General features: G+C 42.5%; 2 protein-coding genes across 6 annotated transcripts in view; one reads left to right on the top strand and one right to left on the bottom strand.

The window, feature by feature from the left end:
• Positions 1-1,541, bottom strand: part of MED15 (mediator complex subunit 15) — a 28,896-nt gene extending 27,355 nt beyond the window's left edge. For both annotated transcript variants that reach the window (XM_084297251.1, XM_084297252.1), the window contains exon 1: positions 1,428-1,541. In XM_084297251.1, coding sequence (XP_084153377.1) covers positions 1,428-1,495 — 68 coding nt within the window. In that variant the 5' untranslated portion in view covers positions 1,496-1,541. The remainder of the gene's footprint in view (positions 1-1,427) is intronic.
• Positions 1,542-1,672: 131 nt separating this feature from the next.
• Positions 1,673-18,986, top strand: KLHL22 (kelch like family member 22). Of its 4 annotated transcripts, none has more exons than XM_084297361.1 (8): positions 1,673-1,833; positions 2,628-2,738; positions 10,540-10,792; positions 11,698-11,863; positions 13,072-13,790; positions 14,933-15,125; positions 16,520-16,753; positions 17,835-18,986. In XM_084297361.1, exons 3-8 carry the CDS (start codon positions 10,566-10,568, stop codon positions 18,210-18,212), a joined length of 1,917 nt encoding a protein of 638 aa, XP_084153487.1. In that variant the 5' UTR covers positions 1,673-1,833; positions 2,628-2,738; positions 10,540-10,565; the 3' UTR covers positions 18,213-18,986. The 4 variants fall into 4 exon arrangements, with proteins under 4 accessions (XP_084153487.1, XP_084153485.1, XP_084153486.1 ...); XM_084297359.1 differs by having other exon boundaries at positions 10,523-10,792; XM_084297360.1 differs by lacking the exon at positions 1,673-1,833 and adding an exon at positions 1,943-2,151 and having other exon boundaries at positions 10,523-10,792.
• The last annotated feature ends 4,507 nt before the right edge of the window (positions 18,987-23,493 follow it).

The following is a 23,493-nucleotide window of genomic DNA, read 5'->3' as shown; positions in this document are numbered from 1 at the left end:
GACATCCAGGGACCTGTCTATTATAAACTCTACTCCTGGATAGCCTTCATTTACTTCAAGTGCCAGCATGAAACCAAGTCATCTGCTGATATCTAGTACAAGTTAATACATTTAAAAAAAAATCCACTGTAGTCATTGCACCGTTATCCCAGTACCAAGTATGCTTGCTCTTTAAATAAGACAGGGAATAGAAACATCTGTAGGATACTACACAGCACGATGGTGTGCAAAGAAGACACATCACTCAGAGAACACAATCCTGGGGGAGGAGGGAGGGAAGACTGCCAACACACTGATAACAAAAAGCACACAGATAAAAAATACATCTGTGCGCATATGCAAGACTAAACAGAGGAAATTTTAATTCTTTCTTGCAAGAATTAAAAGTGTAAGACAGTCGACATCTCTTCATGTGCCATCAGCCTTTAAAAACCTAACTGCTATTGACCTATTCAATCTTTATCTCTTACTGTAAGCTTCCCCCTGAAACATTTGTCATTTTTGGTGCTCACAGAAAGACAGCGACTGCTTGCAGAGCAAACACACAAACAAGAGGTTACTGCACTGAGCTTTGTTTCAGCTGACTCAGGTTTACTTCCCCGGAGTTGCACAGTATCAGAGAGTAGTTTGGGGGGGGCTTTGCTTTGATGAAGAAGTAAAAAAGGAGAGGAAAATGCAACAGATTCATCTGACAATAGATGCTGCATAGAGTTTAGACAGCAAAACATCAGCTCTGATGCCAAAGAAGCTCGCACAGCTTTGACAAGCACTCACTGTCCGATTTCTTTCATGAACACTGTAATATTTTAATTCTGAGACATCATCACAAGGAAAGCCCAGAGCTAGGCACTAAAACCGTGTGCAAACAGCATATTCTTCACATATCACAAAGAAACAGTCTGTTGCTTATGAGAATCGGTATTTAAAACAAAGCATAATCAAGCTTTTCAAGCGCACAGAAATAAGGATTTTAACGTTGCTTTAGAAGCACCGAGCAGTGCTTTCAACACGACAGTGAGCACCCTCTGTAGGGTAAGAGCCTCCCCGTCACAGAAAGAGCACGGCGAGCGGCAAAGGGACCCGAGCGAAGGGATCGTGTCACAGAGCATGACCGAGGAGGCACCAAGCCGAACTTTCTTCTGATCAACCTTGCCGCGATCGTGCAGACACCGACTGCGATCGCTGCTCCAGACCTAGGAAAGCACAACAGCTAACCAATTCAGTCTCTGACACTAATTTCGCTGTCAGAGCCAGACAGAAGCCTATACCGGGGTTTGCACAGAACCGAACGCGGCAGCCCTGCGGGCCCTGCCGGAGCAGAACCCAATACCGGCGGCTGCGGGGCAGGCCGGGGGGCCGCTACCGGGGGCAGGGGGAGCCGGGAGGGCCGGGCCAGGCTAGGGGGGAACCCCCATCCCCGCACTCACATCTGGCTGACGAGCTTCTGGCGGAAGTTGGTGCTGCGCCAGTCGGTCTCGGGCCCGGTCACGTCCATCCCAGCCGCCCCTCAGCCGCCGCCGCTCCGCCACACGCCACGCCCGGAAGCGGCTCTCCCGCCTCGACTTCCGGCGCGCTGAGGGCCGTAGAGAAACAAAGTCCCGGCGCCGGTCTCGCGAGAGCTTCCCGCCGCGCGGCACGCCGGGACTTGTAGTCCCGCCGCACGCCCCCTCTCCGCGGGAACGGCCCCGGCAGCCCCGGCTGCGGCTCCCCCCGCCCGGCCCGGCCCCAGCCGCCGCCGCCGCCGCCGCCCCTCCCTCGGCGGGCGGGCGGGGCCGCGCCGGGTTCCGGCGCGCGAAGGCGGAAGCCGCTGGCGGAGGCCGCCGCTGTCCCCCGGTAGGTGGCTGGGGGCGGACGGGGGGGGACGCGGGGGAGGCGGCACCGGGGGGAGGAGGGGGCGCGGAGGAGCCCCGCCGGCTGTGGGGAGCCCCCGGGGAGGCCGCGGTCGGAGCCCGGCTGCTGCCGGCCGGGGGAGGCCCCGCCGAGGTCACCCCCGGGGCCGGTGGGGGCCGGGGAAGCCGGGCAGGGCTGAGCCCCCAGCTCCCCGCAGTAACTGGGAGCCCAGCGCCTCCTCTCCGTGCTGTGAGGCCCCAGGGAGCTCCCCTCCCCTCTCACCGAGCCGCCCGCTGATCTCCCGGTGTGACAACACCTCAGGTACGGGGGGAGAAGAGCCCAGGGCCCCCCAGGAACAGCTCACACGGCGAATAGTGCAAATTAGTTCCTTTTTGGGTTAATTTCCTAGGGAAAGCCGAGCTAGAACGTGTTGCAAGAGCCCTCTGCTCGCTCTGCCCCCGGTCACTTAATTGTTGCAGTTGGCACAGAATTACTTCCCCCCCCCCCCCCCCCCCCATGTATTTTAGACAATTAAAAATTCACAATGTGGTTGAAGTAGCTCGAAGCAGCCCTGCCAATTAGCCAGGTCTCAAGATTGGCAGGACATGTACCATTGGTTAATTTATAGGCTCTCAGTTCTGGCATTGTTAGTACTTGTCTGATCCTATGGAAGCTTTATTTTTTTAAAAAGTGTCACTCTTCAATTTATGGAAAAGTTACATTTTGTTTTAGGAGCTTATTGTGAGAGTTCTTGGGAAAATTAAAACAATTTGATCAGAAGAAAATATCCTTTACAGATTTGCCAGATCTCTCTGGACACAGAACTAAACATTGAGGACTGCACTTCCTGCCCAGCCTGCAGAACGCTGGAGCCTTAATGGGAAGCCACTTGTTTTAAGGGTGGACAGGTACGTGCTGCCTGAACGTAGCTGGTTAACTCCTTCCTTCAGACACAAGCAGCAGCTCCATCCAAGCCAGAACGTTATTATTGAAAGATTAAAGATGAGTGTATCCAGCAAATCTTGTTCTGAGATAAGTAACAAGAAAAAACTGGCAAGAGATCACCAAACTCTTAGAGATGACAAAGCCATAGGAGAAGGGATTTTAATGTTCCTTACTATTTCTCCTTCATAGCATTTGGGCCACAGGTCACCTCCCCATAATGCATCACTTATCAGTCCCATGAATTTGGGTAAGTTGCAAGAAAAAATGAAGTTAGCAATTAATGGATATGGCAAAATATTGAAGTTAGCAAGATGATGCTCTTTAGGCCACACTGGGGGGGGCACCTCTTTTTACATTTTATATAGAAATGGAGATACATTTTGTGCAAGTTTTGCTATATCCATTTTAAATGAGATGTTTTATTTTCAGTGTGTCTTAGAAACACCTTGTAATAAGCTTGCAAAAAACAAACAAACAGATGTTTGGCAGTGTGGTTTGCAGAAACTGTTTCCCAAGCCACGCCTTTAGGTATCCTCCCACACTTCAAGTGTACTACCAAGGCTAGAAACTGAAAATGACTCAAAGTCAGCTCAGAGGAATGTGCTTGCAAATTTCCATGCATGACTTAAAGAGAGACGGTGCGTACAGACCTAGCAAAAGCATACCTGTGATCGCTGTGTGTTCAGAACTGATGCTGAGATGTTTTATGGTACCAGATGTCTTTGCTTCTTTCGTTCTATGGGGACCTCAGTCAAAAGCAATTGTTCAGGTTATTTCCCCAACTTGGGGAAGGTTCTATAAGTGGAAAGGTATTTCAGGAAGTACATTTTTTTTGCAGTTTTGCATGCAGAGGGATAGTTCTGAAAGAAGCACTGCTAAGCAAAGCTGCTGTTTTTCTTTCAGCCCTCCCCTTTTCCAATTGTCTTGAAAAAGCACGAAATTGGCTTGTCTTTTCTACGCATAATGGCATACTCAATTGTCTTTGTAGTGAACAAACTTACAAGTGCCCATTACAAATTATATAATTGATGAATTATTCCAGTATTTGCACTCCAGTTAAACCGAACAATAGTTTTGCTTTTCAATTTACATTGTTTGTGGTATTACATCTGTCTTCTGAACTATTTTGGCAGGCACCCAGCTGCCTCCCCTCTCTGCACACTCCCTGACTAGCTGATTTATTTGTTTGTGCGCCCTCTGCCCTGTTAAAGTCCTGGTACCTCGCCAGGTTCTGCCTATTTACAGTTGCAATCCCCGACAGTCAGCATAACTAGCATTTTGCTCTAGTCTTGTATCTTGCCTTCTTGTCAGGCCATCAGCTTGGCATAGATCCCACTTCTTCCTACTCCCTTGGGAGAGATGAAGGTGTGGGAAGCCTTAGGGAATGGATTTTACATTTCCTTCAACGCACTCGGGTTTCAATGGGTGTGAACCACTGGAATCACAATCAGCGTGCCATACTGGTTGCTCTGCATGAGAGAAAACTGTGAGGCTGGCTTGCAAGAATGAGCACAGAGCTGCAGATGGGGGGAGGAACTTAGCAAGAATGGATGGAGAGGAACCACAGATTTCAACAGCAAAAGCAGTCATGCACCATGCACCTGAGTCAGGAACAGTACAGGTTGGAAACAAACCTAGCTAGAATTCAGCTTTGCAAGAAAAGAAGCTGGGGCATCCTGAAGGGCAACAAGCTGAATGATTCAGCAGTGCTTCTTTCCTGCAAAGGGAGCCAAGTTCATGTTGGCCTGTGTCAGTGAGAGCACAGCAATAGGTTGTGGAAAGTGATTATTTTCCCCTTTGCTCAGTGCTTGTGAGCCCACATCTGGGATACAATACCCAGCCTTCAGCTCTGTAGCGAACAAAAAGCCGGTGAGGTCAGCAGAGGACCACCTTACAGGGCAGGAGCAGGTCCAGGGAGATACAAGCACATGCAAAGCCAGACTCAAAGTCATCAAATGGTTGGGTTTGTTCAATACAGAGAATAGCAGGCTAAGGGGAGAAGAGCCAGTTGCTGTTTTTTTAAGGTAATGTGTTGTTACAGAAAGAGACAGAGCCAGACTCCTATTTGTAGAGATCAGGTGAGGATGAGAGGCAAGCATCCAATTGCAGGAATGGAAGTTCACAAGGGATAAAGAAGAAAAGAAGTCTGATGGTCAAGCACTCAGTTTTCCAGATACCAAGGATGGCTATTCCATGGTTGACTAGACAAGGCTCTCGGCATCCTGACCTGATTTTGAAGTTTTCCCTGCTTCAAGCAGGAGATGGGACTAGAGACCTCCAGAATTATTGCACAATTCTAAGAAAGCATCAGACCCCCCACCAGGCTCGAATCAACTGTCTGTATGGCAGTAAGCTAAACAGGATTAGGATATCCAACACCAGCAAGTTCTGTTTTATTTTGGGCACAGCTGACGCGCAGGAAAATATCACAATCTGCATAAGACACCTCCTCGTACAGAGATGTAACTTGACAGCCAGAAGCTCTCCAAGACAAAAATGTCTGAGTTTCCATAGAAACTCACTCGGCTACTCCCCCCATACCCAGCCATTTCTCTACAGTAGAGCCTCAGGGCTGTCAGCACAACTGTACAGAACCAACAACAACAAAACCACCACCCACAGCACACACTAGTAAGCATCACTGTCTGACTTAGATGCTAGTCACAGAAGGAGCAAATACATACCCAGAGATCTGCCATACCAGTAACAGACACAGCACTGTAAATCACCTACCTGCTGCTTAAAGCACACAATCAGTGCACAGCACATCTCACCAAAGGCTGAAGGCTGTACATACCTGTAACGGCATCGGGATGTGCTCAGGACATGCCCAGACCCAGTGCTAGAAGGAGCTCCCAGGCACGGTACATCTAAGGGAAGCAGGACTTTGCTCTCAGGCTCAGGAAGGGTACACCTCGTAAGCCTTGTAATTACCACTCCCCAGAATGTTCTTTACTGGAACAGCACACAAACACCTTGGTGTTACAATTGCTTTGCATTCAAAACTCCAGGATTTTACATTTATTTATTGGGCCTTTAACTTCTCCTTTCCATGTTCTAGTTGAGCTCATCTATTCCTGTACCCTGTGCTCTTGAACAGATGAAGATTTTCAGTGAGCACAAGAGCAAGCCAGCACATCAGTCTCGCACCGTTTTGCCAGTGGAATGCTCAGGCCACAACCTATTTCCTCAGCTCCTCCTGTCCCAGTGCCAATCTCCTCAGTCATAGGCCACAAAACTTTAGTGTGAAGGCAAATCTGTCATCAATCAGAGACAGAATGTTGTTAAAACACCAAGCCACAGCTCTCATTGATAAACAGTTACTTCAGCTGAATAATCAGAAACCTCACTGGAGTCATACTTTTTTCATGCAAGTATTCTGCAGAAGCAGGCTGTGGTAATGAAAGTTGAATACAAGGCAACCATACAGAGCTATCAGCAAGCCACCAAGATACCTAGCTTCCCCTCTATCCGCAGCATTATTACTAGAGACCACAAGTGACACAGTGAACTTTGAATACAGTATAAGAAATACCAGGAAACACTAATTTCCTTCAGAAGTTTCTTCTGTATCCACCATCGGAAGGCACGGCTGCTTTCTCCTGGTTTCTAAATGGAATCCAGGCACAGAACATAGAAAGCTTCAGTCTATTGAGTAAGAGCAGCCACGTCTTGCTAGGTGCCTTTGAGGGTTTTGAGATTTTTGTTTTGAGGATTTTTGGGGGTGATTGAGGTTTTTTGTTTTGTTCTTTCGTCTCTTTTATGTGAAGTAACCAAACAGCAAGTCCTCCTACATTAGCATTGCCTATAGAAGCACACATGCAATTATTGACCCCATACATTTCCTTCCTCTTTACATACTAGATATTCGATTGTGGCACCCCACTAGTGTCAGCACACTAACCTGTGCCCTCTAAAGAAGGAGCATAAACCAGCATAACTGCAGTCTCAAACACTTTGTGCAACCAGCTAAGAAAAATCTCTAGGCTGATTTTCTCTGCAGTTTCAGAGTGCTTGGAACAGGGAATTGCCTTCCCATTTTTCTGGAGACACATTCCGCAGCACATGAGATGATACTTTATTATTACTTTTTTAAAAAAATCTTTGCTACTGTTAAAGAAGAACAGCTGAGTTCCTCATCCCTTCCACCTTTGGGTCAGTCCTGCAGCATTCAGCCCCTGAATACCACTGTTAGCATCTGCCCAGCACTGATAAACTTGCACAAGAGGAAAGGAAAGAGAAAATATTAGATTTCTAGGAACTTGGCTCAATCCCAGATCAAGTTTCTCAATAACAGAAGTAAAACAGGCCACAAGAACGCTGTACAAGCAAGAAGCTGATGGTAGAGAGGCTCACACCAGAGGGAACTCAGCTGTATGGCTCCAGGGGCTGCGCACTTCCAGCAGAAGCAAGAGCCTGCCTGCAGCTCCTTCGCTTCTAGGGGCAGATATGTCAGCATGCGAAAAAGGGGTCTCCAGTCCTACAAGGCAGCAAAATTCCTGAGTGGTGGGGAGGAAAGACTAGTAAATAGAAGGATTTCTGAGGCATGCAGGAAACCGAACAAACCTGTTCTGTCCTTTCATTCACAGCTGTACTGCTTGTATTACATTTAACTTTTTTCTTTTTTCTTTTTTTAAAAAAAGGGGGAAGTAAGGACTGAACAAAATACAGTTTTGAGGAGATAAGGTTAAATTGTTCACAGTTAAAAACATACAGAGGTTATTCAGTAGAGTTCCTGGCTATTTTTAAGATTGACAGACACTTGTAAGGCATAACAATTCCTAGATATATGAGCAGATTCCCCACACCTAGCTGGTACACCACACGCAACACAGCATACTTCCACTGTTTGGGCTATCGGATTTTCAGTCAGTAACAAGAGACACAAAGCACACAGGAGAAAGCACACAAGGAGAAAGACTGCAGTTAGACTACAGAGCCTGCACAACAAGACACTGTGCTAACACCGATTCCCCTCCTCAGCAAATTCACAGACAGCACAGCATTCAGAGAGGTGCACAAAACTATCAGCTCACCAAGAACACTGCACTTAATCCAGAAAAGCAGAATGCCAAAACACCCCCACTTCTCTTTCAAAGGAGCCTACAACACACTCCCACTAACCTTGCTTCAACAACTGCCCTTCATAACTGTACCCACCCAAGCCCAGCTGCCTCTCGTACAGCTATTATGAAGCTGAGGGCACACACTAATCAGCTAAATGAATCTTGCTGGCCGCCCCCCACTCACTGTTTAATGGCTTTCCTTGGCTTTTGGATCAAAGAAAGGACTTAACCACCTATGTCAGTCAGACACCACAGATGAATACCGTAAATGTCCATCTTTAATTTTATAAGTAGGCAACAATTCATGAAAATCAGAGCAGGGAGAATTTTTCTAGAGTAGTCTCTTACCATTGGTTAAAACTATGATAATAGACATAATTATTCCTGAGCTTTGAAGCCTGGTTTAGGAGAGCAGGTACCTGCAAATAACAGAATGTAGCTTTTCTGAGTAGCCACAATGTAATTAAAAGATATCATGTATACAGGTACAAAAAGAGCTTCTGAGTACTGCCAAGTTTTAGGCCACACACTGTACCTCATCAGTAGTAATCCACCCTTTTTCCACAGCAGCCTCAGTCATCAAGCAACCTATCTGAAATTACGTAGCAGTAAATAACTGTGGATGGCAGAGTACTCACAGGTAGCTCCAGAGTGGTGACTTTCCATACCGTGGTGGCACTGTGCCCCAAATGTGCACGGCAGCTCTTGTGTTGGTGGACAGCACTGCATGGAGAACACCCTGAGGACTGTCCAGCTCAGCAGTGAGAGCCCAGATATAATCCAGGGGCAGAATTTGAGAACAAGAAGTAGGGACTGCCAAAATTCAGAAAACAGAGCCTAGCAAGTATGTAGGCTCAGCTGTTGACTAGCCAAAAATCAGTTGTAGGGGATTGTTCAATTGTACTCCCAGCAGCTAAATTTGACTACACTGGGCTTGCCACAGATCTGCTGGAAGGGCTGGCTTGTTTAGGTATTGCTAGTAGCTGTGGGATAACTCAGGTCCATATCTAGAACTGGAACTCAGATAAACCTCGCTTCCTTCACTTGCCTTTCTTACAGTATTTTCTCCCTCGTCTCAATCCATCACTTTTGGTATTCCCCAGGAGCAAATCTAGTGATACAGTAACGTTTTGTCTGCTTTAAAAGCAGTCATCTTATTTCTAGGAAAAAGTGTCTATCTGTAATGAAAAAGAATCCGTTACTCATCTCTTCAGCTGATGATGGATAGTTCATCATCATAATCGACCTGAATGTGCTTCCTAGAAGGTAGTCTTATCAGAGCTCCTCTTCTGAGCTTGCTGCCCTGGTTTTGCTAGCAAAAAGCAGACAAAAAGCAATATATATATATTATATATACATATTCCCATCCCATGCACTATGCAATGCCACCTAGCTTCCTTTGTTTTGGACAGTATAGGGTAACTTCCTTCAGGCAGTACAATAAATGTTTTTGTATTTCTTTGTGTCATCCAGACAGCTCCTTCCTCACTGACCATACCCAGAATACTTCACAGCACTTTGAGAGATTTCTAATGCTGCATTCACTGCCTATGGCTGGCACAACTAAACAATGGGTTCATTTCTTCATTGTTTGGATTTGTTCGGCTTTTGCTTCTCTGACTGCTGATAAACCCTTGTGACTATCCCCCGTGCCACTAAGCTATTTCCCAGAGCTACTGAGCAGAGGCTATAATAACTGTGCCTTAAGTGGCCGTATCAGCTAAGGTATTTCCTTTTCCTCATGTGTTTTCACATGTGTCTGTGTGTGTGAGTGCTCTGACAACTGGATAGAGTCTATCAGATCTAACTGCTACAACATCTCACATTCTTCAAAGACAATGGAAAGGGTAAATTACAGGATTTCTCTCTATGTGAGAAGTAATGAGATTTTGAGAGCTTAACCATAGATATGAAACAATGACTTCCAGCTAGCTTTTTACAGACATGTCCCCATATGCTATAGGAACCTTCCTGCCATGTCAATGGCAGTAGTATAAAGAGGTACAGGAGAGACCTCTACAATATCTACACTGAAGGAAATACCTTCTCTCTGCAGGGATCCACAGTGAAGTAAAAAGCAGTTGTGGATGCTAGCTTGAAGTTGTCACAATAAAGAAACTCTCTTCAAAGCCTATAGTTTCATATAGTACTTCAGAAAATGGAAGTATGCTCGGCTAAGGAAAACAGTAAAAAACAGGAGAGATGAGCATTTTCAGATTCTGCCTTAAAATATCAAGAGAAGGACTGAAGTTGCAGTTTGCATTGCAGCAAAGTTATGTGAGGACATGAGGCAATGTGGAATTTGGCAAAAACTCTGACAGATTTGTTCTTTGTTATAAATGGTGTACAAATGCAAAGGAAACAAGGGGTTCTGGCTATGGGCTGGGAAGTGAAACTCTTGCTAAGAAAAAAAAAATCCCCAAATGCTGCATACTCTTGGACTGGAAAACCAAGACTAAGAAAACTTGTTTGCAATGCCGTGACCTGTCAGTTCGGTATGCTGTTGTATACCTTTCTATTTCCAAAATCATTATTCAGAATAATTTCTCAAGGGTAGAGCTGTGTTTGATGGCTCTCCACTGACTGAAGGGTTATTTGATTTATTTACTGTGAAAGGCAGGGGTCAGAGGACGATTTGTAAGTAAAAGGCACAAACCTTTGCTGATTCTGTTGTCTCACAGATCTCATTCTGCTACAGCTGGTGGCTGAGCTTTTCTGCCTGGGATGGCGGAGGATCAGGAGCTGACTCAGCCACACAAAGCTCAACTTGAGTCCTCCCTTCAGCAGCGCACCAGCAACACATACCGCAGTGCAGAGCACTCTCAGGCCTTGCTCAGTGGCTTGGTATCTCTTCGAGACAGCAGCATCCTCTTCGATGTAGTTCTGGTGGTAGAAGAGAAACCTATTGAGGCTCATCGGATACTGCTAGCTGCATCCTGTGACTATTTCAGGTACATTTCCAATATAGCAGCAGTAAGCATGTGTCTGAGTGCAACACAAAACTGCAATATTCAAATCTTCTGTGGTAGCACACTTAGCATACTGCTTCCAGATGTAAAATTAGACCCATAAGGTGGAGCTGAATGGGTTTCAAAATACTAAAGTTAACTTTATTCATCTCTGTATTATGTCTCTGTAGAAATAAAACTCTCATTAGTGCACAGTGAGCTTACTTCCACTGAAATCACAGCCTATAATGCTTACAGGTATATAAAGAGGAGAGGTTATCTGCATAAGTGCTGGCTTTTAACATATCTGTAGCATTGGAAGACTTTGCCCAATGTGGTGATCGGTTCCTAATACACAAGAAGTCCCTCAGACTAGGTCATTCCTGTGTTACATGCCTATAGTGTGCCTTGCCGTCCATTCAACAAGGCAATCCCCAGGTCAATTTGACTAGCAGTTTCTTAAACTAACTTTATTTTCATAGAGTAAACATATAAATCCCAAAGCAATCCTGACAAATTTGTAACTGCAAGAACCGCTCTAGATTAGAAAAAAACTCCTATGGACCCAAGTTCCTCTGTTTTTCTCTTCTCCCATTCCTAGTGTCTGCCTTTACCCCCTGATTACCCCTATGTTCTGGGTCTGTATTTAAATCCCTCAGCTGTGAACCGTTCTTTTCAGATGGCCCCCACTGTTTTCCCACAGAATGAGGGGTATTACTTTCTTAGGTCCTAAAGGCCTGTACTTTTTATTTAATTGACTTAGAGAAGAGGTAATCCCATAGAAGTGTCTGACTAGGATTTATCTTTCTGAATATTTTGTTATGTTCTCAGGACAGCATGAGATAAGCAAATTGAATGTAGCTTCAGTGCAAATCTGCCATAGCACATTTCATTGTCTCTTTTTACAGAGGAATGTTTGCAGGAGGACTGAGAGAGATGGAACAAGAAGAAGTCCATATTCATGGCATCTCCTACAATGCAATGTGTAAAATCTTGAACTTCATTTATACTTCTGAGCTGGAACTCAGCGTGAACACTGTACAGGAAACCTTAGCTGCAGCCTGTCAGCTTCAGGTGAGGTACTGGGAGATGTGACGAAAAAGAAGCAAGGAACAAAAGCAAGACTGAAAGAAACAGAAAGCATGGATATCTGGTTGGGTGGAGGGCTAGGAGGTGAAAGAAACCATGGTTCCAATAAGAAGAATCTCTTTGGGATGCTGTATCCACTGGAACTAACTACAGAAGGGTTGGAACAATGAATGAGTGCTTGCACATCTCATTTGTGCTAGTGGTTTTATCGCTTACAAACCATTGGGCTAAAGGATTAGTTTATATAGCACTCATTTCTACTGATCAGCATGTGAAAGCCTCCCTAGAATAGTATACCTCTGACCTATGGTAAAGGACAGCTTGCAGCTCAGAAACTCTTGTGCTGCTCAAGCCTGCCAAGATCTTCCCCAGATTGAGTCCACAGGCACATAACCTTCCCTGACCTCATCACTACAGGAAATCCTGCCACCATGGTTTCTGCATGAAGTGCAGAGTTTTTGTGAATTCAAGGCTTTTTTTTTTCTTTATTTTCCCTTGCAACTAACTGCTGCCCAGGCTTTGGTACTAATCTTAAACTTTCTGGGTGCTTTGGTTGATTTCTGCACACTTAGCACTGGTTTGTTAGCAGAGGGGCTCTTGGACAGTAGTTATTTCTCTATTTGTTAGTCCTCCTGACGGAAACAACTTCAGGTTGTTCTCAGAAGACAATATGAAACATTAATTTTCCTTTCAAATGACTTCCTGTGCTCTTGGGTGATGCAGATATATTTGTTATAGTTTATCTTTGATACACCGTGTCTGTAGTACTCTGAGAGAACAACTTCCAGAGGCAGCTGTAAGCCTGGCTGTCACCATGCCCTTCGCGCTTTCTGTTTACATGACTGCCTCCCGAGCAGCCTGTATCTTGGTGCCGTGCTAACACACCAGGCAGCCTGGCTGTCCAGTGTCCCATGTGCCCCAGAAGATGCATTGCTGCTGCTGCACCTGAAACAAAACTCAAAGGCTTGAAGTAGTGTGGCTAGATCTGCGTTATATTTACTTACATACCCGTCTTGAGTTGTTCTTTTTCTCTGGAGAAACGTGAATTGGGCACAAGTAAACACGGTGGTCAGACTGTGAGAAGAGCAGCCTTCTTATCGACAGCTTTCTTGCTACTTCATGCTTTTGTCATGTCTCTTGAGCGTAAGGCAAGTGGTGTCTAAAATGAAAGATTTTCTCTCTTTCTCTTGCAGATTCCAGAAGTCATTAAGTTCTGTTGTGATTTTCTAATGTCATGGGTGGATGAAGAGAACATCCTCGATGTGTACAGACTAGCTGACCACTATGACTTGAGACATTTGAGCGATCAGCTCGACTCCTACATTTTGAAGAACTTTGCAGCTTTCTCAAGGACACAAGTGTACCGACAGCTACCCTTGCAGAAGGTCTACTCCCTTCTCAGTAGCAACCGTTTGGAGGTTAACTATGAGTTTGAAGTTTATGATGGGGCACTTTTTTACCATTATTCCCCAGAGCAACTGGAGACAGATCAGGTCTCCCTGATGGAGCCCCTTAAGCTACTTGAGACAGTTCGTTTTCCTCTGATGGAACCCCAGATCCTGCAAAGGCTACATGACAAATTAAGTCCATGTCCTTTAAAAGATACAGTCGCAGATGCACTAATGTACCACAAGAATGAATGTCTTCAGCCAATGCTTCAGAGCTCCCAGACACAGCTGAGATCAGAGTTCCAGTGTGTAGTGGGATTTGGAGGGATGCATTCTACTCCATCCATTGTTCTCAGTGATCAAGCCAAGTATTTGAACCCCTTGTTGGGAGAGTGGAGGCATTTTACAGCTGCACTAGCTCCCAGAATGTCCAACCAGGGGATTGCTGTTCTCAATAATTTTGTGTATTTAATTGGCGGAGACAACAATGTAAGTGGTTTTCGAGCAGAGTCAAGGTGTTGGAGGTAAGATAAGGATAATCCTGCTATTATTCTCATTTCCACCCTGTTGCCCATCTCTGAGTCAGTAAGCCGTTAGTGCAGTCCGTATGCTTGCTGGCAAAAAGATAAGAGCTGAACAGGAGCCTCTCATTGAAAGAAATCATAGGAAATAAAGAAATGAGCATCATAGCGAAGATTCCAGCAGTGCTTACAGAACAAAGCCAAGCCTGATTGGGTAGAAACAGCTACTCATTCTAGAGTGTTTTATCTGTAACCTGCTCTTCTTTGTCCAAAGGGGGAAGTATTAAAGGTGGGGGAGGCAGTAAACTAGGATTCTCCAGTATCCTAGATTGTCTAGATGCTCTTGAACTAGGATTTCCCAGAAGTCCTCTATGTGGAGACCTCATCCCAATACAAAGGGAGTTAGTTATCAAAAAAGGGTTTTAAATAAAATGCTATTTTTGGTCAATTATTGAGAAAATGTGTGCACAGAAGCAGCATTCCAGGGTCCTCTTAAGTTCTGTGCAAGGAAAAAGAGCAGGAGAAAGGAACGGTTTAGAGCTTAATGCCCATTACATTGCAAAAACAGATATAAACCTTTTTGTCTTTATAACATAGTCATTTTTACTAGGTTTAGCTGAATTGCCCTTGTTTCACGGCACACATAGTTTCACTTCAAAACCAGTTGTCACTGTAGCTAAAATTTTCAGACCAGATATAGTTTTATCTGAAAAATAATCATGAGGCTCACTTCAAGCAGCACATACTTGGAGAAGAGAATCAAAGAAGCCACCAAATGCTTATACCCGTCTTGATCTCTTGAAGATCCAGATTCAGTCTTTGTGATATTTTTAGAATGTTTTACCTTGTAGAATGGCTTTGTGCAAGCAGAGATGTTGATATGTACCTGACAGCTCTGTGGTGTAAGACAGTAGAAATCCTAGGCTTCTGTAGCGTGATTGTATCAGCTAAAATACATCTTCTAAAAATAGACTAAAGGAACTTGGCTAATAATATAATGCTGACAAGGCCAGATTTCACTCCACTTACAGCTGAGCTCAATTTCAACCAAAGACAGTACAGTAACCCACGTGTGGTTGTCTTGTATCCCAGCAATGATTCTTTGGCTGTATGAATAACTTTATTTGATCCCATTCTTTTAAAAGGTATGACCCACGACACAACAAATGGTTCCAGATCCAGTCCCTACAGCAAGAGCATGCTGACCTCAGCGTTTGTGTTGTGGACAACTATATATATGCTGTCGCAGGCCGAGATTACCATGAAGACCTGAGGGAAGTGGAGAGGTATGACCCTAAAAGCAACACTTGGGAATATGTGACACCTCTGAAGAAGGAGGTAAGGAGTGCATTAGCCACAGACACTAAAGTTCCCCAATTCCTGATTTCATCTTTTTAGATGCTTTTCTCCTGTGTAGCTTTCAATTTGCTGATATTCAGATGGGAAGCAGTAGCCTCTGTATACAGAATAAACAAATACCAAAAAGAAGAATAACAATATAGAACTTTCATTTTTAGGTTTAATGTTTATTTTTCCTGCTTTCTTTCTGTTTTTCCCTGCACCTCTTCTGTATTAATCCTTAAAATAATTTAAAATTGAACACACAACCACTGGGAACAGGAAGTTTCCATTCCTCCTGGGCCAGGTAACCTATGAGTCACAGTAGTACAAGCTTCTCATGTACAGCCCTGACAACGTGCTTTGTTCCTGATCAAAAGAAATCATGCCTTAGTAGGAAGGTACCTCGGTGTTTATAGATTACTTCATTTTTGGATGCAGAACTGAGACTGTGTAACAAGTTCTGGTGACAATAGCTTATGTCATGCACAATCACATCTCAATCAGCTAAAGTGAAACTATTACTCATCTGAAATATGTGAGTGAACAGCTATCTTTTGTTATCAGTACCATTTATCCTCCTAAAACAGCAATTGCCAGTTGTGACCCCAGGAGCCAGGAAATGATGTACTAACATGGGAATGGGGGTTATGAATGGAAAAGTTTGTTCTAAGGTCTAATATAGCTAGTAAAGGCAAGAATTTTCATTTTCAGATTGCAAAAGAGGAAGATGAACACAAACAATATTGGTTAGGGCAGAAAGCTAAGATCCTAAGTAATCTTTCAAAAAACTATACTGATTTCTACTAAACCTTTTAAAAGCTTTGGGGCAAATGACCAGCACAAAATAATATTTGTAATTTCATAATGTTTCTCAGTTGAGAATCTCAGGACACCTTAAAAACATAAATATTGCCGCTTTACAAAGGGGATGCAGAGGCAGAAGACAAACAGCTTGCACGATGTGACAACCAATAAATATGTCATTGCTGGGAATATAAAGATCCAATTGAGTACTACAAAGTAGGATATATCACATTGCTGAAAACATTGATTGTATAAGAATAATCTCCAGTGGAAAGGCTTCCAAGTAGACAAGGGAGAAAAGTAATTGCATGAATGATCTTCTAATTAAGAAACAATAAAGAATGACAACCCACTGCAGTTCTGGAAGTCTTGGAAATTCTAGTGTAATTAATTAAGAAATACACACTTTCAGCATAATCACCTTGATAGGAATTGTCTGTAAAAAACAACAGAAAATCCTTCCAGATGTTAATACCTGCATAAGTCATAAAGAATGTCACTCCCTTAATGTCTACTCCATACTTTGAAGCTGGAAGAAATACATAAATGCAGACCTCAACTTCTTGCTTTCCCACGTGGTGATGCAGGTATATGCACATGCTGGAGCAGCACTGGATGGGAAAATGTATATTACCTGTGGGAGGAGAGGAGAGGACTATTTGAAGGAGCTGCAATGTTATGATCCAAAGACTGACCGCTGGGAAGTTTTAGCAGATGGTCCAGAGAGACGTGCTTGGCATGGCATGGCTGCACTGCTAGGAAAGCTCTATGTCATTGGAGGAAGCAACAATGACTCTGGCTACAGAAGGGACGTTCACCAGGTGAGAGCATGTCACACCTATGTCTTTCTTGGAAGAGGCAATTCTTTACGGATGTTTGCACTCTGATGTAATGTCTTCCTCCTACTAAATACACAAGTAAAATTGTCTGCCCAGCAATAGCACCAGCTCTCCTCCACTTAACCGCAGAACTTGCAATGATTTATTCACTGCTGTCAGTCTTGAATGCATTGTCCAACACACACAGCATTAAAGCTCTAGCACTTAGGATTCCCATCAATTTTAAAACATCTTTGATGGATAACATTCATTGGCATGCATGCACCCCATAATTAGCACATCAACTGAATTTCCTTTACCTTGTCTTTCCATGCACATTTTTTTTCCAAGTCAAGAATTTTTGAATTGACAATATGAAGTTGCAGGACAGAAGCTGATAAGGATATGTTAGAAAGGGCATTGAATGGATTGGATGGCAGTTGTATAATGCGATTAAATATACAGTACCTGATGGGCAGTGATGGCTGGAGAGAATTTTCTTGTGTCTTATTCCAGCTTCTAGAACTGCTAGAGACGTGAAAAGGAAAAAAAAAAAAGTAACTGCTCTTACAATGCCAATGAAGATAGAATTTAATCAAGTGAGAAGTGTATCTGAGTGATAAAAAGGTGCTTACAAATAAATGGAGTTAGCCAAGGAGATACCCAGTGAAGTCTAAAACTTTCCAACATATGGTGCAGAGACAGTTTAGCAGATTTGTCGTATTTATATGTTCCAGCACATTTTTTCCTAATGAAAACAGATGCAGTATGTCTGAGCTTATATTAGCATGTGTCCCCATCTCTCACTTTTGTATACATTTTTTCAGTGACATACAGCTGTTCCCACAGCAGCAGGGTCAGACGTTGTGATTCAGAGCTATATGGCAGCCACGCACAGCATTTTCCACTGAGCATTGTACTTCTACTGCATGGTGATACGCTCCCTCCATTATCAACACCCTGTCAGAAGGCTGATGGTATCACACGGCTACATGAATAGTTTGCCATACGGCCAGGCTCTGTCACTAAGATACAAGTTCAATTTTGACTAATTTTTTTTTTTTTTTTTTTTTTCTTTCTATAGGTTGCCTGCTATAGGCCAAGCACTGATCAGTGGACAAATGTATGTCCACTTCCTGCGGGGCATGGAGAGCCAGGTATTGCTGTCTTAGACAACAGGATCTACGTCCTGGGAGGCAGATCCCACAACAGAGGAATCCGCATGGACTATGTCCACATTTACGATGCAGAGAGAGACTGTTGGGAGGATGGACCGCAGTTGGAGGATGATATTTCTGGGATGGCTGCCTGTGTCCTCACTTTGCCCAGGGCTATTTTAATGGAAACAGAGAAGTGGTTCTCAGAATGGCATGCAGACCGCATGAAGTATCACCTTGACCTTCCATCAGAAGTCATGAGCGTATCAGACTGGGAGGAATTTGACAATTCAAGTGAAGATTAGAAAATTTTAGTATTTATTTTTTTGCCGGTTGATGAGGAAATTAAGGCTTGGAGAAAACATTTAAAGATTTTATATGTCTTTCTTATATATATATATAAATCTGTATTTAAAAGTTTGAAAAATAAGTGTTCTGCACAAAATGCCATTCACAGTCAATATCTGCTCTTCTGCAAGTGTTTTGCACAAAATGCCACTTACAGTCAGTGTCTGCCCACCTGCTGGAAAGCAGCATTTTTAAAGTAAACACAGAACTGCCATTTTCCCCCAGTTAAAGTATAGAAGTTTTTTTTTCTTTTGAAGGAGAATTCTCTCAACCCTCAGCATGAACAGAAAAAATGGCACAGAAGGCTCAGCTTGACTAGCTTCTTTCCTTCCAGCTTTTAGCTTGAAATAGCTTTTTGATATTTTTTTTTATTTTTTTTTTTTAATTTTTTGGTAATAAAACCTAGCCAGCTTAACTCAGGAAGGTAAGACCGAGTGTCTCCTTCCTGTGCCAGGTGTCAGACAGCCTGATTGGGTTTTCAGCAAGATTGAACATACAGAAGCAGGAACAGTAGCAAGAAGGTCTGAACCTCCATTTCATCTGGGCATGCAGCCATCCTCATAACTGGGTTAGAGTCTGTGAACTGACACCCACTCCTGAACTTCTATACTGCAGGTTCTGTCAACACAGTGGAAAGAAGACTTCTAGAAAAAGCTCTCTGTACAGAATATGGCAATCTCATCATTCAACTGTCAGACACATTTGTTCACAAGCATAAATTAATAAATCCTTGTCAGAACTTTTCTTTTTAACTACTGTCACAGTTTTATTAACCATGACATGGAATCTAAAAGTTGGTGAGTTTAATTAGATCCCGTATTACCACATGAATATCAGTGAAGCTAAACCAGCTTAGGATGTATGCCTTTTTTTTCGTTCTCTTCATTTTCATTCATTTTCTTTGCCTCTTCATTAAGGCATTTATATACTGTAGAAAAAGATAAAGAGAGCAGAAATCAGTTTTCCTCAGCATAAGAAAATAAGTAATAAGGATATAGTAGAGGTATTGAAGATGCCACTCATCCAAGGCCCTGTGGGAGCTGAACTAATGACAGGAAAATAACACAGAATCACTACAGCTCAGAAAGATAAGGCATAGAAAAGCCTTCCTTCAGGAGATCTTAAAATAATTGGCTTCTGACTACCATCTTGCTTGACATTAGTTTAGAAGCTATTTAAAGTCCAAACCAGTGTGATACAGTATGGGATCCTTCTTCTCAGAGGGGCAGGGAACAGTCAGTGCCACCAGAAAATAATGACAATTTTCCAAAAGCTTTTAAATCTTATAGAAATGGAGTTGCAGGAGAAGGGTGAAACAAAACTGATGACCAGAACAATACGATACTAGTCAATTACCATCACATCAGAGAGACACATTGGCCTGCTACTTCAGAGAAATGGAAAAATTCCTGTACATTATCATCACATAGGGATTTTTGTTTATGGAAACAAAGATGATTTCAAAATGAATTTAGTTGACTCTTCATTAGTAGACGGGGCTTCTGGAGAAGACTGAGGATTTGCACAGCCTTTTTTGGGGATGGGGGTTGGACTTTTTTTCTCCAGCACTGTCAGTTTTTACCTCAATCTCTGAACCTTTGCCAATTGGCAAATAAATCAAAAGACCTGGTAAATGCAGGAAAACCTCATGAGCTTCCTCAGAAAATCCTTTTTGATAACAAACACTGAACTGCACATGCAGTCTGGAAATACAGACTTTGTTACACTGCAATATTGGAGTCTGAGGACTCATATTTTGCCTACAGAGTTATTTTCAATGCATAGGAATTAAATTACCCCTCATATATAAGGGCAGACCTCTCTGGACATTACAAGAACCACTCTTTCTGGGCTGCAAATGTTGCAGTAGCAATCTCTTTTCCCACAAACTCAACAAGCAATTCAAGACTTGTAGTGACCCAGGCCATGTTCCAGATCCGGCTGTTGTAGCTAAACCCAGGCACACAGCTCAAGTCTAACTGGATTGCCTGCAGTGCATTCTACATTTTAATTGGCATATCTTGACAGACCAGTGATAACTAATGTTTTTCAAGTCAAAATGTTTTTTAGCCTATTTCATGATATGAAAAAATGTAATCATTCTATCTGGCTTATTTTCCTTTTCCTGTGTATACCACTAGAGGGTATTACTTCCTATTGCAAATAACCAAGCTGGTAGGCTAATTCTTAGATTACATAGGAGAACGTAAAATATTTGTGACAAATTATTAAGCTAAAGCAATGTCTTGATTTTTTCTGGATTCTTCCCTATATCACTCCTCTGGTGTTTGAATACAGATTTTTAGATAGTCAGGCAATCAGTTTGTCCACTTATCAGTATATGCAATTTTTGATTGCATTATTTACTCAACGTTGCAGTTGGATGTTGTGCAAATCAAATCAATATAAAGCTTAGAATGCAGTTATGAGGAAGTAACTGCTCCTTAAAGCTGATTATATACCTTACAGAGGAGTGATGCGTTATTTATTTATTTAAAGTTACCGGTGTGATACATCTACATTACATGAACTAACCCTAAGGGTAGGTATTATGTATTTGGATTTGTTAAAAACAAAGCTTCATTTGCTTTCACCCCCAAAATTTTATCTGAGCATAATGTGACTATTGAAAGCTACCAGATGCACTATCTTACTTGCATGTATTTTGTTTAGGTAAAAAACAAGGATGCTTAATTTAGGTTAAACCATCCTAATCATCTAGCAGTAGCTTGCTTTAGTCCAGCACATACTTTTTCCAAACCAACACATAGGGTAACAATGGTAAAATTGCTGTGCTTTAAAATTGGCAGTTTTATCTAACTCAGCAGATATAAAGAGCTTTGTTCTGCTTGTTTACTGCAGTTACCTTTATAAAGAAATTGCAGGAGAGATTACAGATTGATATACTGAGCTATGATTATTATTGATCTGTTTTCCTATCAAGAATATTGCTTCAAGAATGTAGCCTTCATTAGCCCACATAAACTCTGTGTTATCTCAAGAAAAACATGCACTTATACGGAATTTAGCCTGATTCTGTTTCTTGTTTTTTACTGCTCTCCTAGATATGTCAGTCTTGTAACTTACGGTAAGAAGCATTCATTTTCCTCAGCAACAGCATAGTACAAGACATTGTAGACAGATGAACAGTGAACTAAGAAAACTAAATTATTTCTGGGATCTCAAAGAGTAGCCAAATAACTCTTCCAGAACAGAGTGATCAAAATACGAAAGTTTAAAGTGCTGATACACTAGGAAGTCCAGAAGAATAACAGCAAGGTTTCTTGATGATCTGTTTTCCTATTTCCTGCCAGCACAGAGGTAAAGCTGTAGAGGCATATTTGCTAGATTTGTAATTAGTGAAATGATATCCTGAAGTTTTTCAGGCTTCCATATTTGTACAAGTGATTGTAATTGCTTCAGTTTTTGTTTCATAAGTGCTTTCACTACTTATTTCTTCTCCAGCTGTCTACCTCCAAATCCAACATATCCTTTCCCACTTCCTCTTCGTTTAAATTAGTATTGTTAATTTTGCCTTGGAAACATACCCAATACTTGATTAGAAAGAAATAAGGATTCTCATTCTATACCCTTGATGCAAGGTTACTCCTCCTGACCTGGAGACCAGCCACAGGCACAATCTATTTGGCATTTAGCTCTACTGATGGGGGCAGAAGTTTCTGGCAAAAGGAGAAAGAGGCAGCTGGACATGGGGTAAGAGGAGCAGGAGCTACTCAAGGGAATATTCTGCCAATGGAGTTTTTATTTCATTAGCAGCTGATGCACTTTAAGAGATCCTTACCTCCTCAGTTGTACTGCAGCAAATATTTGGCTGTTCTCTGAGGGTAGAAGCTGCCAACACCTAAGACAAAGAACATAAACTTATTTATACATAATAAAAATGTAGAGTGGCGCCATTAAACTGTCCTAAAAATTTCAACATTTCTCCACTCTTCCTAAACACAATGTAGTTGTAGGGATGTAACACGTCTGAGATGATAGTAGTCTAGGAAGCTTATGCCTTGTCTTATCTGATAACAATGATCTTGAACAAATCAGCTTTTTCTCTTTCTATAAGTAGAAAAAGGGATATTTTACCTAAAAGATCTGGCCTAGTTATTGACCAGTTACTGAAACTGAAGGGAGAATTACTTGAAGGATACACACAACCCGCACAAACACAAGTCAGAACAGAAAATTGTGGCAGTTCCTTCCAAACTGAAAACCTCTCCATGCCTTAGCATCTTCTCTGGATGGGAAGGTGGGTATGCTGCCTCTCCAGCTGGGGATCCCATCCCGTGCAGTACTGCACCAAGACTGTTTTATGATCAAATACTATTTTTTCCTGACATGTGTCAACTCTTTTGAGATATTACTATTATCCACATGAAATGGAAGCAAGATTACTACATATTTGACTTACTACATGTGATTTTTATTATACTATAACAAAAATTATAATTCAGTAAAATGCAGCAATAGGAATTTTTATTTCCTCTTTATGTACTACATATTACTGATTTTGCTGCTCGTTTGTGGCTTTTATAATTATTTTTAAACATTATTTGGCTTGTTAATTCAAGTGCAAGTACTATCTTTTAATCTCTGCAGTTTGCCATAGCCACAAAGAAAATGAACCAAACCTGTTCAAATGACAGAAAAAAAATAGCCTTCTAATCTACTGCAGTCTGTCTACCAGTGTTTAAAACTGACTGTCATTGGCAGACAGAAGTACTTAAACCAGCCGGAATGGATCAAAGGTACAGCTGCTAAGTAAGCTTCCCTAGAAGAACAAATATTTTTGCATAGATGTGAGTTTTCGGCTGGTACTGTTCATCTCTGGGTCTATTGTTTTGCTAATATTGCTCTTACATGATTAAACAGCTGTTGTTTTCCACCCAGGAGATGGCTATACTTAGCAGCTGGTGAAGCAATACCTGCATATGTATTCAGGGTCTACTTTACGATCCTTTTCTGTTAGTGACATTACAAGATTTTCCTGAGTTATTTTTTTTCTGAAACATAAGAATCTGAACTAGGTGGGTCTTCCATTTTAGATTATCTGAACTCTGCTAAATGTCTACAGAGGCACAGCCCATACGTTCCAATCCAAACAAATCAGTTGGCACTGGCTGCCAACGTAGGAAGAAAAACAAAGTGAAAACCATAACCGTACTGTGACTGATCTTTTGGAAAACAACAGCGTGGGAGAAGGATGGCAATGCTGGAGTTAACTCT

This window comes from Netta rufina, assembly GCF_964035555.1.
Source record: "Netta rufina genome assembly, chromosome: 17".
Taxonomy (NCBI): domain Eukaryota; kingdom Metazoa; phylum Chordata; class Aves; order Anseriformes; family Anatidae; genus Netta; species Netta rufina.
Note: the sequence above shows the minus strand (reverse complement) of the source record. Positions and strands in the feature narration are given on the sequence as shown.